The following is a 13,002-nucleotide window of genomic DNA, read 5'->3' as shown; positions in this document are numbered from 1 at the left end:
AACCTTAGGGACGAAAATAGTACTTAACCCTAATAAAATCTAACCATTATAATATATGTTTAACATAATTCTATCATCTATTTTTTTTTACTCACTGTCGCTCGTTCTTACACTATTAGTAGAAGCTAGAAAATAACAAAGTAGTTGAGGAGAAGAAGATGAACTATGTGCAATTGGTGGAGTAGAATTATATATACGACTAACAAATTTGATCTTCAAAATTGATATTTTTGAATTTATAATTTTTTAAATTTCATATATTTGACCACCAATTTTATATATCTGACCCACTAATTTCATACTTTGGAATTAATTTTTTTCACAAAACTGACCCATCAATTTGCCATTAATTTGCCATTGGAAGAAAATTTAAAAAAATTTTACCCCTTACAAATTGGAGTCTCCAATTTGTATCTCCTACTTCTCGAACCCACATTCAAATATTGCCTCATACAAATCTGGACTCCGATTTGGCGATTTCAATTAAAAAAAATACACCTTCATATTAGATTAAAACACATCACCTCTCCATAACAAATTATTACACAACTTCGTCCATTACTAAAAAAATGAGTCGCAAAAATCCGCACCATAAACTGCAAAATCTCATATTAACATTCTACTCGGTACTCATTGGTTGAATGCGGTGACTCTACACTACATTCTTTATGAAAGCATATTCACCTGTTACACTTAATCTCTACATTATCGCCAACAGGAAAAGAAGTTACAAAAATTTATCAAGAGGTCTCATTTCTCTTGGCAAGCCATCAAAATGCCCAGCATTTATGTCAGATTGTAGCATAGGTCGCTTCCCTGTTTCCCAGACAATGCCCTCTGCAAGGTGCTCCTTGCTTGGAGTGAGCATTACAAAATTGGGATCAGCTCTTTGATAACTGCAAACAAGTGAAACAAAGTGTAAGTACATGTACAAGCTTACCACTGTAAGGTACAATTTTAGAAAGAGTAGCAAAAAGCTGAAAGCAATTCTCATTTTTATAACAGAAAACCAGCATGTCTACTAAAAGTGATACTTTATTAGGAGATAATTTAACTGAATTGAAAAAAAATCAAATTTTGCAAAGAAAGTAACCTGGCTTCTCGAAGACTTTCACTTTGAATACCAAACCCGAATTGTACTTTACCATCGGCACGATCCCTTGTGGCTGCGGGGAAAAATAAAAGAAGAGGACGTCCTCAGCACTTCAAATCCAATACAACTATACAAGGATGACAATTTCCTCGCAAGAAAGTTAGCAAACAAGGACCCTCCCCTAACCCAAAATAAACGGTGAAAAGAATTACTTTCGTAGTTTCGATTGCCACCAATTGGCCTATAATCTAATTCTAAATCAATACTTTTAGGGCACAGATGATCATGTCAAAATGTTTGAAAATATAACAAACGGTTAAATAATAAGTATAGTCTAGACTAACATACCAGTTTAATTTAATTTATATTAAATATTTTAAGAAGTATTAAATTTAAATTAAATATTGTAATATGACTATCTATGTCAGCCTAAACAATGTTTACGACAGAGCTGGGATAAGTAGAGTATAAATACAAAGCAAATCATTAGGATGGAAATGTCAGTGTCAGCATTAGATTCTGTTACCCCATATCCAATAAAGCACACATGCAAAGGGAACATAAGCATGATTGAACAGAAAAATCCCACTATAGGCACCTGAAATGCTGAAAGTGAAAGAAGGTTTCCACCATGACTTGAATGCAAGTGCCAGTGATGAGCTACTAGGTCCAACTTTTGCCTGAAAATATGAGACAAAAAATACTTGAGTGATTTCTATTTACTCAAAAGAAAACTATGTAACATTGCATATTGTTTTACCTTCAGCAAGAAGTTTTTATTGGCTTGCCAGGATGCACCAATTTGAAAAGTGGAGTCGGAGATATTGTTTGCTGCTATTGCATCATCAACACTTTACACCAAAAAGATAAAATAAAAAAGATTTCACCACATTAGCACACATGTATAAAAGCTTTGAATATACTTGTTAAGCCAAAAATAATACCTTGTTTGTAGCTCAAACCCAAAATCAATGTAGTTTGTAATTCCAACAACTGAATTCTGTTCTAATGGATTTTTCACCTGTTCAGTTCAAGTAAAGTATATGATTTCAAAGTATGATTTATTCTGATTCAACAAGAACTTAAATCCATCAATTTACCGATTACTACAACTCACATTTTTTAGTAAAACCTCAATAACATTAATAAGGGTAAACTTTTAACAAGAATTAGTAATCATGGATGGAATTTTGCAGCACAAAGGTAAACTCTATCTAATTGTACGTCAAGGAAACTGCACCCAAAATATATACAGGCCAATATCTTGCAGTGACGCCAAACTCAGCAACTTATGAAAACTTTAGTCACATTTGTATCCCAAGATAATATACAATGCAATTTGGCACCTTACCACACACAAAATGAGGCTACTTCCATGATTTTACCTGTGACCTCGAGATCACAAGGTAGCAAACTTATCATTGTGTCAAGACTCACCCTTTTATATTAATGCGGAAATAAAATTTTGTAAATCTTCAGACAAATGTACTACACAACATAATTAGTTGCCTTATATTTATCCAAATAAAAAAAATTAAATATTAACAAATTTGTGGTCAATTAAACAAGTACAGCAGATTATTTATATATTTCTGTGAATTTCATTTTTTAGTCCATTTTGTAATTTTTTTGCATAAATTTTTGAGCATATCATAGTATTTGAAATGTTTGCAGAAAAGGAAAACGAAGTGACTAATATATATATAGAGAGAGAGAGAGGGGGGGAGAGGAAGAAACATACCCGTCTTTGGACAACCATATGTTGATAGAAAGAGGCAACAAACTGCAGATTGTTTAGACTTCAAAATTTCAGTAAATGTTTCACAAATATTAACCAGAACTATGTAGCAAACATGTTAAGGCAGAAAGATGCCTAGATGGCTAGATGCACTACATTGGTTTAAAGTTTAAATCACACCCCTGTGTATCAAAAGCACATCATTTGGCATATTGATACAAAACTTGATATTGACTTCAATGTTATGATTGATAAACTTTTTAAATGATATTAAATTGTCAATCACTCACAAATCACAACTTTCAATTTTAAGTGAAAAACATTTCATGTTGTTACACAGCGAAGAATAGAATGATGCAAAATACTAACCAAGTTTACAATGTCAAACATACCTGAGTGCTTTTGACAAGCTCAAGACCAAAATTGAAGGATGGACTCAAGGGGCTCCCTGATCCAACACCATAGCTCATGGCACAACTCCAGTTCATCAAATTAGAGAGTTTTGCATTTCCATCTGAAAAAGCAGCCCCAGAAGGTAGTGCATACGTAAATTTATGATAAAACAAGGTAATACACACAAATTGAATAAATTTCATTCTCCATACATGCATATCACATGTTAAATAAATTATGCTCAAAATATTATTTTAGTTTTCTCGAACCGTCCATCCAAAATATCTAAATTTCAAAACCTGCTTAATAACAAGACATCAGTCCAACTTTTTCAACTCCCTCTGCCCCACTGTGACTAACTCTAAGCTCTATATAGACTGCTTTCTATACATCACTCCATTCTTCATGTAAACAGTCTTAAATGCATGTGCAGCACAGGTGTGGTTATATTCTAAATATAGAGAAAACCTCAGCACAACTGTGTTAATCATGCAAATCATATGGAATATAATATTGATGCAATAACAAAACGATAAATTCTACATATTCACCACACAAAAAGGAAAAAACAAAATAAAACAAAATAAAATTAGAGTAATCAAAGGACTAGTAAGTGATGAGGTTAACTTACTTATTTGCTCTTTTATAGTTTCACCCGTAATTCAATTTAGTCCTTAAGGTATACTTTTTACAAAAGATATTATTTAAATTAAGTAAAATGGTCCGTATAATTTTTAAATCATTGAATTGGAAACAATTCCTGTTGAATTCATATAACCTCACTCTAAATTCAACTAATAAGGACAATTTGGCATCACTTAAAAACTATAAGAATTTTTTATAAATATTTATATTTTTAAACTATAATGACCAACTTAATTTTGAATCAACATAAAAGGAATGAAACAATGTAAATACCAAAGTTTCTCTAAAGGAATAAAATCTGTTTAGTTCTTACGTTGTGGCTCATACTGAACCCCAGCAGTCATCCTTCCCATCCTGCTTACCAGCCATGCAGTTTTTGGAAGTTCATCTTTCGCTGCAAGGTTTAGAAGTTACTTAACAGAGTTCTTAATCATTTCTCCATAACGAAATAAAAAATCAATATCTTCAAAATACACCATAAAATGTAAAAACAATCATGATGGAAAAAAAGGGGGGCATATTCAGGTAGATTTGTTCTGTCCTTATACAGAGAATTATTTCCAAATTTAGTAGACAGATATTCACTGTGCAGTTCTTAGTATTAATCCAAGTTTCCCAGCGACATAGAATCCAAGCAGCAAGGAAGGAGAAAAAAGTAAACTGGAAAGAAAAATCCTAGTCTATCCTGCTTCTGTTTCAAAGTTGAAAGGCCTCGAAAATAATCTCTACCAAATTCAAAAATGCTTATGACAAAGGGCTTCAAAGAAAACTGTAGCCTTTCTGAAATATCACATGCAGATCTGTTTAACAAGCTCATTAAAAAAATTCAGGCCACTTACTGGCAAAAGGCAAAAGTGTTACTCCAAAAGATAGATTCCCAGAACCATATCTCAATCCCATCATGCCACTTTCGTCAGAGCCTACTCTGAAGAATTGATTAACTTTGTCAACAACGTATTCTGTAATCATTGATTACAAACTCAATAAGAACCTATCATATGTCCTGCGACCATCAAACATACCTTTTCTTCAGTATCATAGGGAACACCCCAAAAGCCCCAAATCCATATTTTGGATAGTAAGCACACGATCTCATCTGCAAAATCCTGAAGAGACAGCAAGCACAGCCCAAAATTGAAAGTTCCCCATTTCAATATGATAAAATCAGAAACACACCAATATAGATGGGAAGCATTAGGACTGGAGCTTTGTTATAGACTATAGTTCAAGATAGAGCTTCTTACGGATCAATCGTGGACACATATAGGTCTATAAAAGTATGTGGATCATTAACATCACTGCATGCCCACAAAGCAAAATAAGCTCAGCAAAAGCATGGGAAAATGCAAACAAGATAAATTAAAAGATATAAAAATTACAAACAAATTCAACACCTTTGCCAGCGAAATAACGCATTTCCTGTAATGTTCTCTTCTTTCTTATTATCAAGAGGGCCTGAAACCTAGTTGTGTTAAGGGCAAATAACATGATAGATTCATTTTAACATCTCGTCCATATTGATAAGTTTCTCAACCAAATGATAGAATAGAAAAACAAAAGTAGAGATCATAGGGTATGTTTTCAATTTCGTCATTGGTTAGTATAGTTACACTACTAATATCAAAGGATCGTGGTAAGAACAACATTTTTTTTCTTACTTTCAGCATTTCCTTCACAAGACAAATTTGAAAATAGTTAACAAATTGAAGCAAAAAGAGTATTAATATTGTAGTTACTAACAATAATATACCAACCAAAATATTAAAAATAAAAATGGAGAAAAAAAAAAGAAACCAATGAGCTCTAAGTAAGATAAAATTGATGGATACAGTTGCAATGAGATCAACATGAGGATCATCAATGGGCTTGAGCATGATTCTAGTGGTAAAATGTCTCGCTTGGTAATAGTAATCATCAAAGAGACATTTCAAAGCGAGTTTCCCAAACAAGACATTATAGGACGTCTCCAACATCCTACAAAAAGCAAAGCATGGCATAAATCATCAATCATCAATCAACAATCAACAATAATCACCTCATATACATGCTAATACCATCGAGCAAGTAAATGCTCGAAATTTATCCTAAAACAACAAACACACCATCAAATTTGTCCTTCAATATAAAAAATTTTACATCAACTTTGTCTTGAGAATCATAAAACAACCATTGATTTAAGAATCAAAAATGCTAATTAGTTATGCATTGGACCACTGAATTAACATCTATCCAAAAATCTGTATTAAAAAAATTATTGAATTTTGTTGTGGCATGCATCTTAAGAGCGCCAATTTGGATCATTCTATTCAATGTACATATAATAGTAATCAATGAAAGAATAACACAAAACCTCGTGCGAGCAGAGATGGGAGGGAAATCGAAGAGAGGAGGGACAAGCACCACCGGAGGCGGTGGCTGTGGCTGCTTCCAAAACCAATTCCACATTGCAAATTGCTGTGTTTTCTATTCGATATGCTGTTTAGGGTTTCAGAAGAGTAACGAAAAAACAAGGCAGTGGGAAGTGGAAGAGGAAGAGTGAGCAGTGTTTCTTTTTCTTTGGGAAGAAGAAAGGTGTTGGTGCGCAAGTGAACGATCCAAATCGGTGCTGGCGCCATTCTCTCGCATCTTTCATGACGCTTTCAACTCTCAATGTATCCAGGATTACAACTATACCCTCCTCCAGAGTTTAGACAGGAGAGGTCATGGTTTCAATGAGGTTGCATGTTTTTAGGCCCAGACCCGGCCCTATTTTTTTACCAGACCAATTTTTCAATTCATATTTGAATTTTAAATGTGACCAAACCAAGACCCGCCAATGAGCCATAGCTCACACGGCATTCCGCCCCTTCCTCATCTCAAAAGTCTTGGGTGTGTAATGTGTACTTAGGATTGGGGGTTGTCTAATCCATTGAGATACCTAGGATTGGGAGTTGTCCAATCCACCGACCAAAAAAAAAAAAAAAAAACCAAAACCCAAAAAAAAAAATGTGACCAAACCACAATATTTTTAGGAAGTAAATATTCATTTCGGTCTTTGTTTAAAAAAAATTACTTATTTTGATTACAGATTATTTGTCTGAGACAAAATACTAGGATCATTCTAAAATACATTCTCAATTTTTATCCATCAAAATTATTGGTCAAATTATTTCTTCAATCGGTCATATAATAGTAATTGACTTAGAAGCAGCAATAGAAGACGAACGGTGATGAGAGGCATAGTGACAGCTAATAAAGATGGTCCTATTGGGTGTGAGGATAGAAGAGCTGTAGAGAGGTCAAAGAAAAAGGAGAAGACTAACTGTATCGTTGTGTGATGTGTGGCCTGTTAGGGGTGGCAATATGTGTTCTATATATGGGTATTTAATTCGATTCTATTTAATTGGATAAGGTTGTCAATCCGATTCACAGTAGATAGGATAAGATGCGGGTAGAATTATTGTGCAGGTTGAGTAAGGTGCGAGTTGAGTCTCAATCCTATCCGACCAACCCACACTCTATATATATTTATATTATATTAATTTAAAATTCTATTCTTTTAGGTTTTATATTTTTTAAAAATTAAGTAATTTTTCTCTTAACACTATCATAAAAATTTCTCTCTTTCCATATATATTACTAAACAATTATTTAAAAATTCACTTTCCAATACAATTAGAAGCCGACTCTTATTGATATTCATAGTTAAAAAAGTTCTTTCAATTAATATAGTTGCTATGCAAAAATTAAAGCTAATTTGAAAAGAAGATAAATAATATTTTTTTGAGTCGATTTTTTAAAAAGAATACTAATTTCGTTTAAAAATTAAGAATTGATCATTCTAACGAATATCTAATATAAAATTTTTAAATTGATGATTAAGTACCAAAAGTTGAGTAAAAAATTATTGTGGGGTCAAATTTAATAATCTAATGGGGCAAATAAATATTATTATCATATACTACTAAAAAAAATTTCAAATTGTAGTGGGGGCGCTTGCCTCCACACTACTGCACTTAGATCCGTCCCTGGTTATATACTTATATAACAATATGTTTTAAGTGGATATTGAATCAAAGACCTCTCACTAAATGTAAAAGATCTTTAACCACTAAAAGAAAATCATTAATTGATAATTTAATATTTTTTTTACATAAAAATCAATTCTATTTTAAATTATCATCAAATTATATAACAATGTTGTATATTTTTTGTAACCCGCGGATAAGATCGGGTACCCGCGGGTTAAGAGCGGATAGGGTTAGAGTTGGGATATTCTCAACTCGTGGTAAAATAGGATTGAGTTTATATAAAAATTTTAACCCGCAGGTAGGATTAGGGTTGGATCCAAACCCTACCCTACCCTACCCATTGCCACCCCTAGGACCTGTGGGGTGAGTGAGTGAGAGAGAAGTAGAGAACAACAAATTTTTCAATGAACAAACTTTGATTCCTTTCTAAGACCTTTTAAAGTCTAAAGGCAAATTGACCCTTCAAAAGAATCCTCAAATTTCTTGGCACCATGTTGTCGAATGTCGATACTATCCTTGACTTTGATGAACAACAAGTGATTGAGGTGGGTTTTGACCAAGTTCCCTTTTGTATGGGGAAGAACAACGAGAAGAAAACAAAACGAGATGGAAAAAGAAAATCCCACAGGGTATTATTAGAGAGATCGTTCATCTAGCTATAAATTTTCCTGAGAATTTGACACTTGAAGAGAAAAGTTAGTGAGAAAGATCGTTGAGAAGTTCTTTAAATTGTTGCAGAAAAGAAGCTTTTTCTTGTGTTGCTTGTAATTGCAATACGGATAAGACAGGACAGGTATTTCAATATCCACACCTGCTTCAAACATGTATCAATTACTTATCCCATTATCCATATGTGTTTTATTTATCGCTCCAAATCCATATCCGTCCCAAACGTGAAATATAATTTGTGGCCTATGAAAATAAAATATAATATATTAAAAAGACTATGTAAGTTTTAAATATAATTAAAGTCATCCATTATAAATTATAAATAATCTTAATGCAGCTTATATTCATGAAACTAAAGTAATTAAATTCAATACTTTATCTCAAACATTTATTTGTATATATTTAAAATAGACGTGGGACGAAGTGACCCCTACTTATACATACTTACACCCAAACAACTATTCCAAGCTATTACATGTATTTGTCCTAAAATTTAATTAACTGTTAAAAATCTGCTTTGTTTAGGGTGAAATAGGTCGGGTAAAATCAAGTTGTTAATTTGTTATCCACTAAAAAGATAAAGAGAATGAAGTTAATTGGAGTGGGTAAAAAGAGTAATTTAAAAATTTTTAAGAACGTTTTAGTATTTGAATATTTTTATGAGTAAAGTATCGTTTATATCCCCAACTTTTGGGGTAAGTCTCAAATCTGTTCATAATTCTTTAAACGTCCTATTTGTATCCCAAACGTTTCTAAATTAAGTCAATGTTGTCCTACCATCCAAATTACTAACATTTCGTTAACGGTGTTGCTTACGTGGAGGTTAAGTGAGTAAGCCCAAAGGTGTTCATAGATACGTCTGCTTCTTCGCGCCCATTATACCATTCACTGTAGCAAATACGAAACGTTCAAGACACAGAGCACTTCTACGAAACTTTTGCCATTCCAGTTCTCCTTACCACACACGTTTTACTCTTCTTCGAGGCTGATCGCAGGGAGGGGCTGCAAGGTAGTTGGCGGATCGTTGTTGGTTGTGTTGCATGAAGGCTTACACCTTTGTTCTGGTGACAGAGTGGTTTCGTTCGACAAGGTATGTACTAGAAAAAAAATTTCTTTTTTGGAGTTTTGTTGAGTAGTTCCACGAAGAACGATGGTCATGTATGAGATTGTTTGCATTTTAGGGTTTAGTTGATTTTTTTATTCTCAGAAAAATGTTCCTTGCTTATGTTAGTTAGGGCATTAATTTATTTTTCTTTTTGTGATTCAATTTGTGCTTACGGTTGATGTTGTGTCACTATGTTTACCTGATGTAACAGGGTCTGTTGTTTAGGATGGGTTATTTTAGTGTTAAAGTTTACCACCAAGGTATCTTTGGACTTCAAGGAGGGCCTTTGAAGTATTTGGGTGGGGAGACAACTGTGATAGACTACTGCAATGAAGATGAGTGAAGCCTGATTGAGGCTTACGACATAGTGAGCAGACAAGGGTATTTGAAGAAAGATATTGCAGCAATGTGGTACAAATCACAGGATCAGAGTACAGAAGAAGGCTTAAGGATGCTGCGAACTGACAAAGATGCAATGGATATGGCTAACATTGGGGTTAGGGAGGATATGGTGGAGCTGTATGTAGTTCACAAAACTAGTGATATCCATGAAGAGGTTGAGGATGTACACATTTTAGGGAGTACTGAAACTACCATGCAAGTGAAGGCTGGTGGATCTGATGGGCTAGGCCCAATGGTTACATTTGAGGCCCATGTAGTTAGACAGGTGGAGATAAATTCTAGCCCAAATGTGGAGGAAGAAATTGTGGGTAAGAAAGATAGAACAGATGAATCAGATGAGGAAGAAGATGGTAGTGATGGCAGTGAGGACGAGGACTATGAACCCAAAGGTGGTGAAGATGATAGTTGTGATTCATGGAGTTCTAATTCCAGAAATGGTAATTGTTCAGAAGATAGTGCTGCAGAAGTTGTATTTGGTGATAGTGATGATGACATGGAAGGGACAGAGGGCTTAGTAGATGTCAACATCAGGGTAGGGGATAGATTCGAGACTGCATCAACTAAAACCCAAATAGATGCCGCAAAAGAGAGTAGGAGTAACAAAGGTAAGAAGAAGATTGTTGCAGGTTTAGGTGATGAGGAAGAAGGATATGAATCTGAAGATTTTCTGGATATGCCTATTATTGATGATGATGAGGATGATAATAGTGTTGCCAAGAAGTATCCGTTGCACAAGCAGCTAAAGGACATAAGCGAGTACAAGTGGGAGGTTGGAACTCTTTATGTATCAAGAGAGGAGTTTAAGGATTGTGCTACTACCTATGTTGTACACATTGGGAGGGTTTGAGGTTTGATAAGGTTGACCTTTGGAGAGTGAAGGTTACTTGCGTGGAGGGTTGTAACTGGTTTGCATACTGTGAGAAGATGAAGAATGAGCAAACATGACAATTAACCAACTGCCACAACAAGCATAACTGTTCTAGAAAGTTGAAAATTGGGATTATGCATGCAAAATGGTTGATTATGCTCATGACTTGCTTGATTTAAATAGGATGCAAAATATAACACTTCATTTCATTCAATTCATTTCCACAATTCAGATGAGTTCAATGAAACAACATTGCAGCTGCACAATTTATCATTGCATTTAATTACACATGCACAATCTAGCTTTCCATCAAACTTAATTCAACAAAACATCATTTCATTACACAATTTCATCGAGTTCAACAAAACACCAACTAGTTCAACATCACTGCTATTTCTAAGCCAAAATACAGAGCACAAGTTAGGGATCTAAACATTTTCTCCTAAACCTCATCATCTCCAGCAACATCATTGTAGTAAAAGTCTCCCAAATTTGGTGATGGTTATTTTTTCACAAACCAATATTAGTGCAACTGTCCATCCAACTAAAGCAACTCCCACAGCAACCATGAACCTGAACTCAACTTTTTCAATTTGCCCTTCAAATTTCTGACCTTCATTCTTAACCTTAAAACTTGTGGGGGATCTTCCTCTGGTTTTGCCCATACAAAATAGCCGCATTCTTCTCCAATCTATACCAAACATGAGACAACCGAGTCACACCACAGATTGTCAAAATATATAACTCAACAACAAATAAACACATGGCTAAACTTTACCCCAAAATTAACACAACCCCAGAACCTCCGCCCAGAATTTTCTACCGTCGATGAGGTGGCGAGCACAGGCCGTTCCCCACAGTAGCAAATTGTCCTCCTTCGACGTGCTTGGTTTCTATTTCGTGTCGCCTGCTTGCTGCTTTGCGTTGCTTCATATTGGCATGCTTCATACTGCATCTTTTTTCAAGCAGAGGAAATCGAGATTCAAAGAAGCTACAGCAGTAAGGAGAAGACGATTTTACAATTAGGGTTTTGAAGAAGACCCTATTTTCACATTTATCTATTTATTTCTTCTTTTCTTTTTAATTCATTAACGGTAACAAACCAACGCCCTGCCACCATGTATACTAACCTCCACGTATGCAACGCCGTTAACGAAATTTTAGTAATTTGGACGGTAGGACAACATTGATTCGATTTAAAAATATTTGGAATACAAATAGAACGTTTAAAACGTTAGGAATATCTTTGAGACTTATCTCAAACATTAGGAATATAAATGATACTTTACTCTACTTTTATTATACTTAACCTAATTTTTATAAGTACGTCAATTTCATTTTTTTTAGATGAATTTATTAATGTTGAAAACATCCGTAGATAAAAAATATCATTTTTTAAAAAACTGTTATCGAGAAAATCCCAAATAACCCCTGTAAAATCCAAAGAGAAAAAGAAGGCTAAGTTGAAAAAGTGTCCATGAAGGGCCAGCATAGTTGCCCAATCCAATTTGTTCACCGTTTTATGTTACTAGTTTGGTTGGTGATCATTGACACACCGGAAAAAGAAAATCTTCTATTTTATGTTCGGATCTAATTCGTCCAATTAGGGGACGCTTTCCAATAAAAAGCGTTAACATGGGACCCTTCTAGCCTCTGACATAATTCCTCCAATCAGAGCAATTCAAGTAATATTGTAATAAACTAAGATTTTTGTTTGCTTCTGTATTTTTTCCGGTCTGAAAGAGTAAACTATTATTTAAGTTTTAAAAAATTGAATTTTTAATAAATCTTTTTTTTTAGATGGCATCTTATTTTTTTTAAATAAAAATAGCTATCAAATCATTTTTCTATATCATTAATTAAAAATGAATAATTAATCTCACAAATCACAATAGTTCATGCATGCGTCACCTACTCTCACCTGCCACTGGTCACTACAATCCTGTGAAGGCACCAAAAAAGGAAGAAAAGAGGGGAAAAAAAAAAAAGAAAAGGAAAAAAGACGAGGATAGAAATTTCACACGACATAGGCTACTAAGTGCTAAATTAAACTTATGGTGTGGCGCCTCGGGAATGTAG

The 13,002-nt window shown here is 34.1% G+C and overlaps 1 protein-coding gene across 3 annotated transcripts; it reads right to left on the bottom strand.

Annotated features, from left to right (window-relative positions):
• On the bottom strand, positions 486 to 6,577 carry LOC107644043. 3 transcript variants are annotated; one of them, XM_016347820.2, is made up of 14 exons: positions 6,220 to 6,577; positions 5,699 to 5,843; positions 5,264 to 5,331; positions 5,114 to 5,167; positions 4,892 to 4,975; positions 4,709 to 4,794; positions 4,183 to 4,263; positions 3,224 to 3,345; positions 2,835 to 2,876; positions 2,038 to 2,114; positions 1,854 to 1,944; positions 1,692 to 1,773; positions 1,094 to 1,203; positions 486 to 896 (listed from the first exon to the last, which is right to left on the bottom strand). In XM_016347820.2, the coding sequence occupies exons 1-13, from the start codon at positions 6,312 to 6,314 to the stop codon at positions 1,142 to 1,144; spliced, it is 1,089 nt and encodes a 362-aa protein (XP_016203306.1). In that variant the 5' UTR covers positions 6,315 to 6,577; the 3' UTR covers positions 486 to 896; positions 1,094 to 1,141. The 3 variants fall into 3 exon arrangements, with proteins under 3 accessions (XP_016203306.1, XP_016203305.1, XP_016203308.1); XM_016347819.2 differs by having other exon boundaries at positions 1,094 to 1,166; positions 6,220 to 6,574; XM_016347822.2 differs by lacking the exon at positions 486 to 896 and having other exon boundaries at positions 1,183 to 1,220.

The sequence above is a fragment of the Arachis ipaensis genome, chromosome B05 (genome assembly GCF_000816755.2).
Source record: "Arachis ipaensis cultivar K30076 chromosome B05, Araip1.1, whole genome shotgun sequence".
Taxonomy (NCBI): Eukaryota; Viridiplantae; Streptophyta; class Magnoliopsida; order Fabales; family Fabaceae; genus Arachis; species Arachis ipaensis.
The sequence above is the reverse complement of the archived record's forward strand: the minus strand, read 5'-3'. Positions and strand labels throughout refer to the sequence as shown.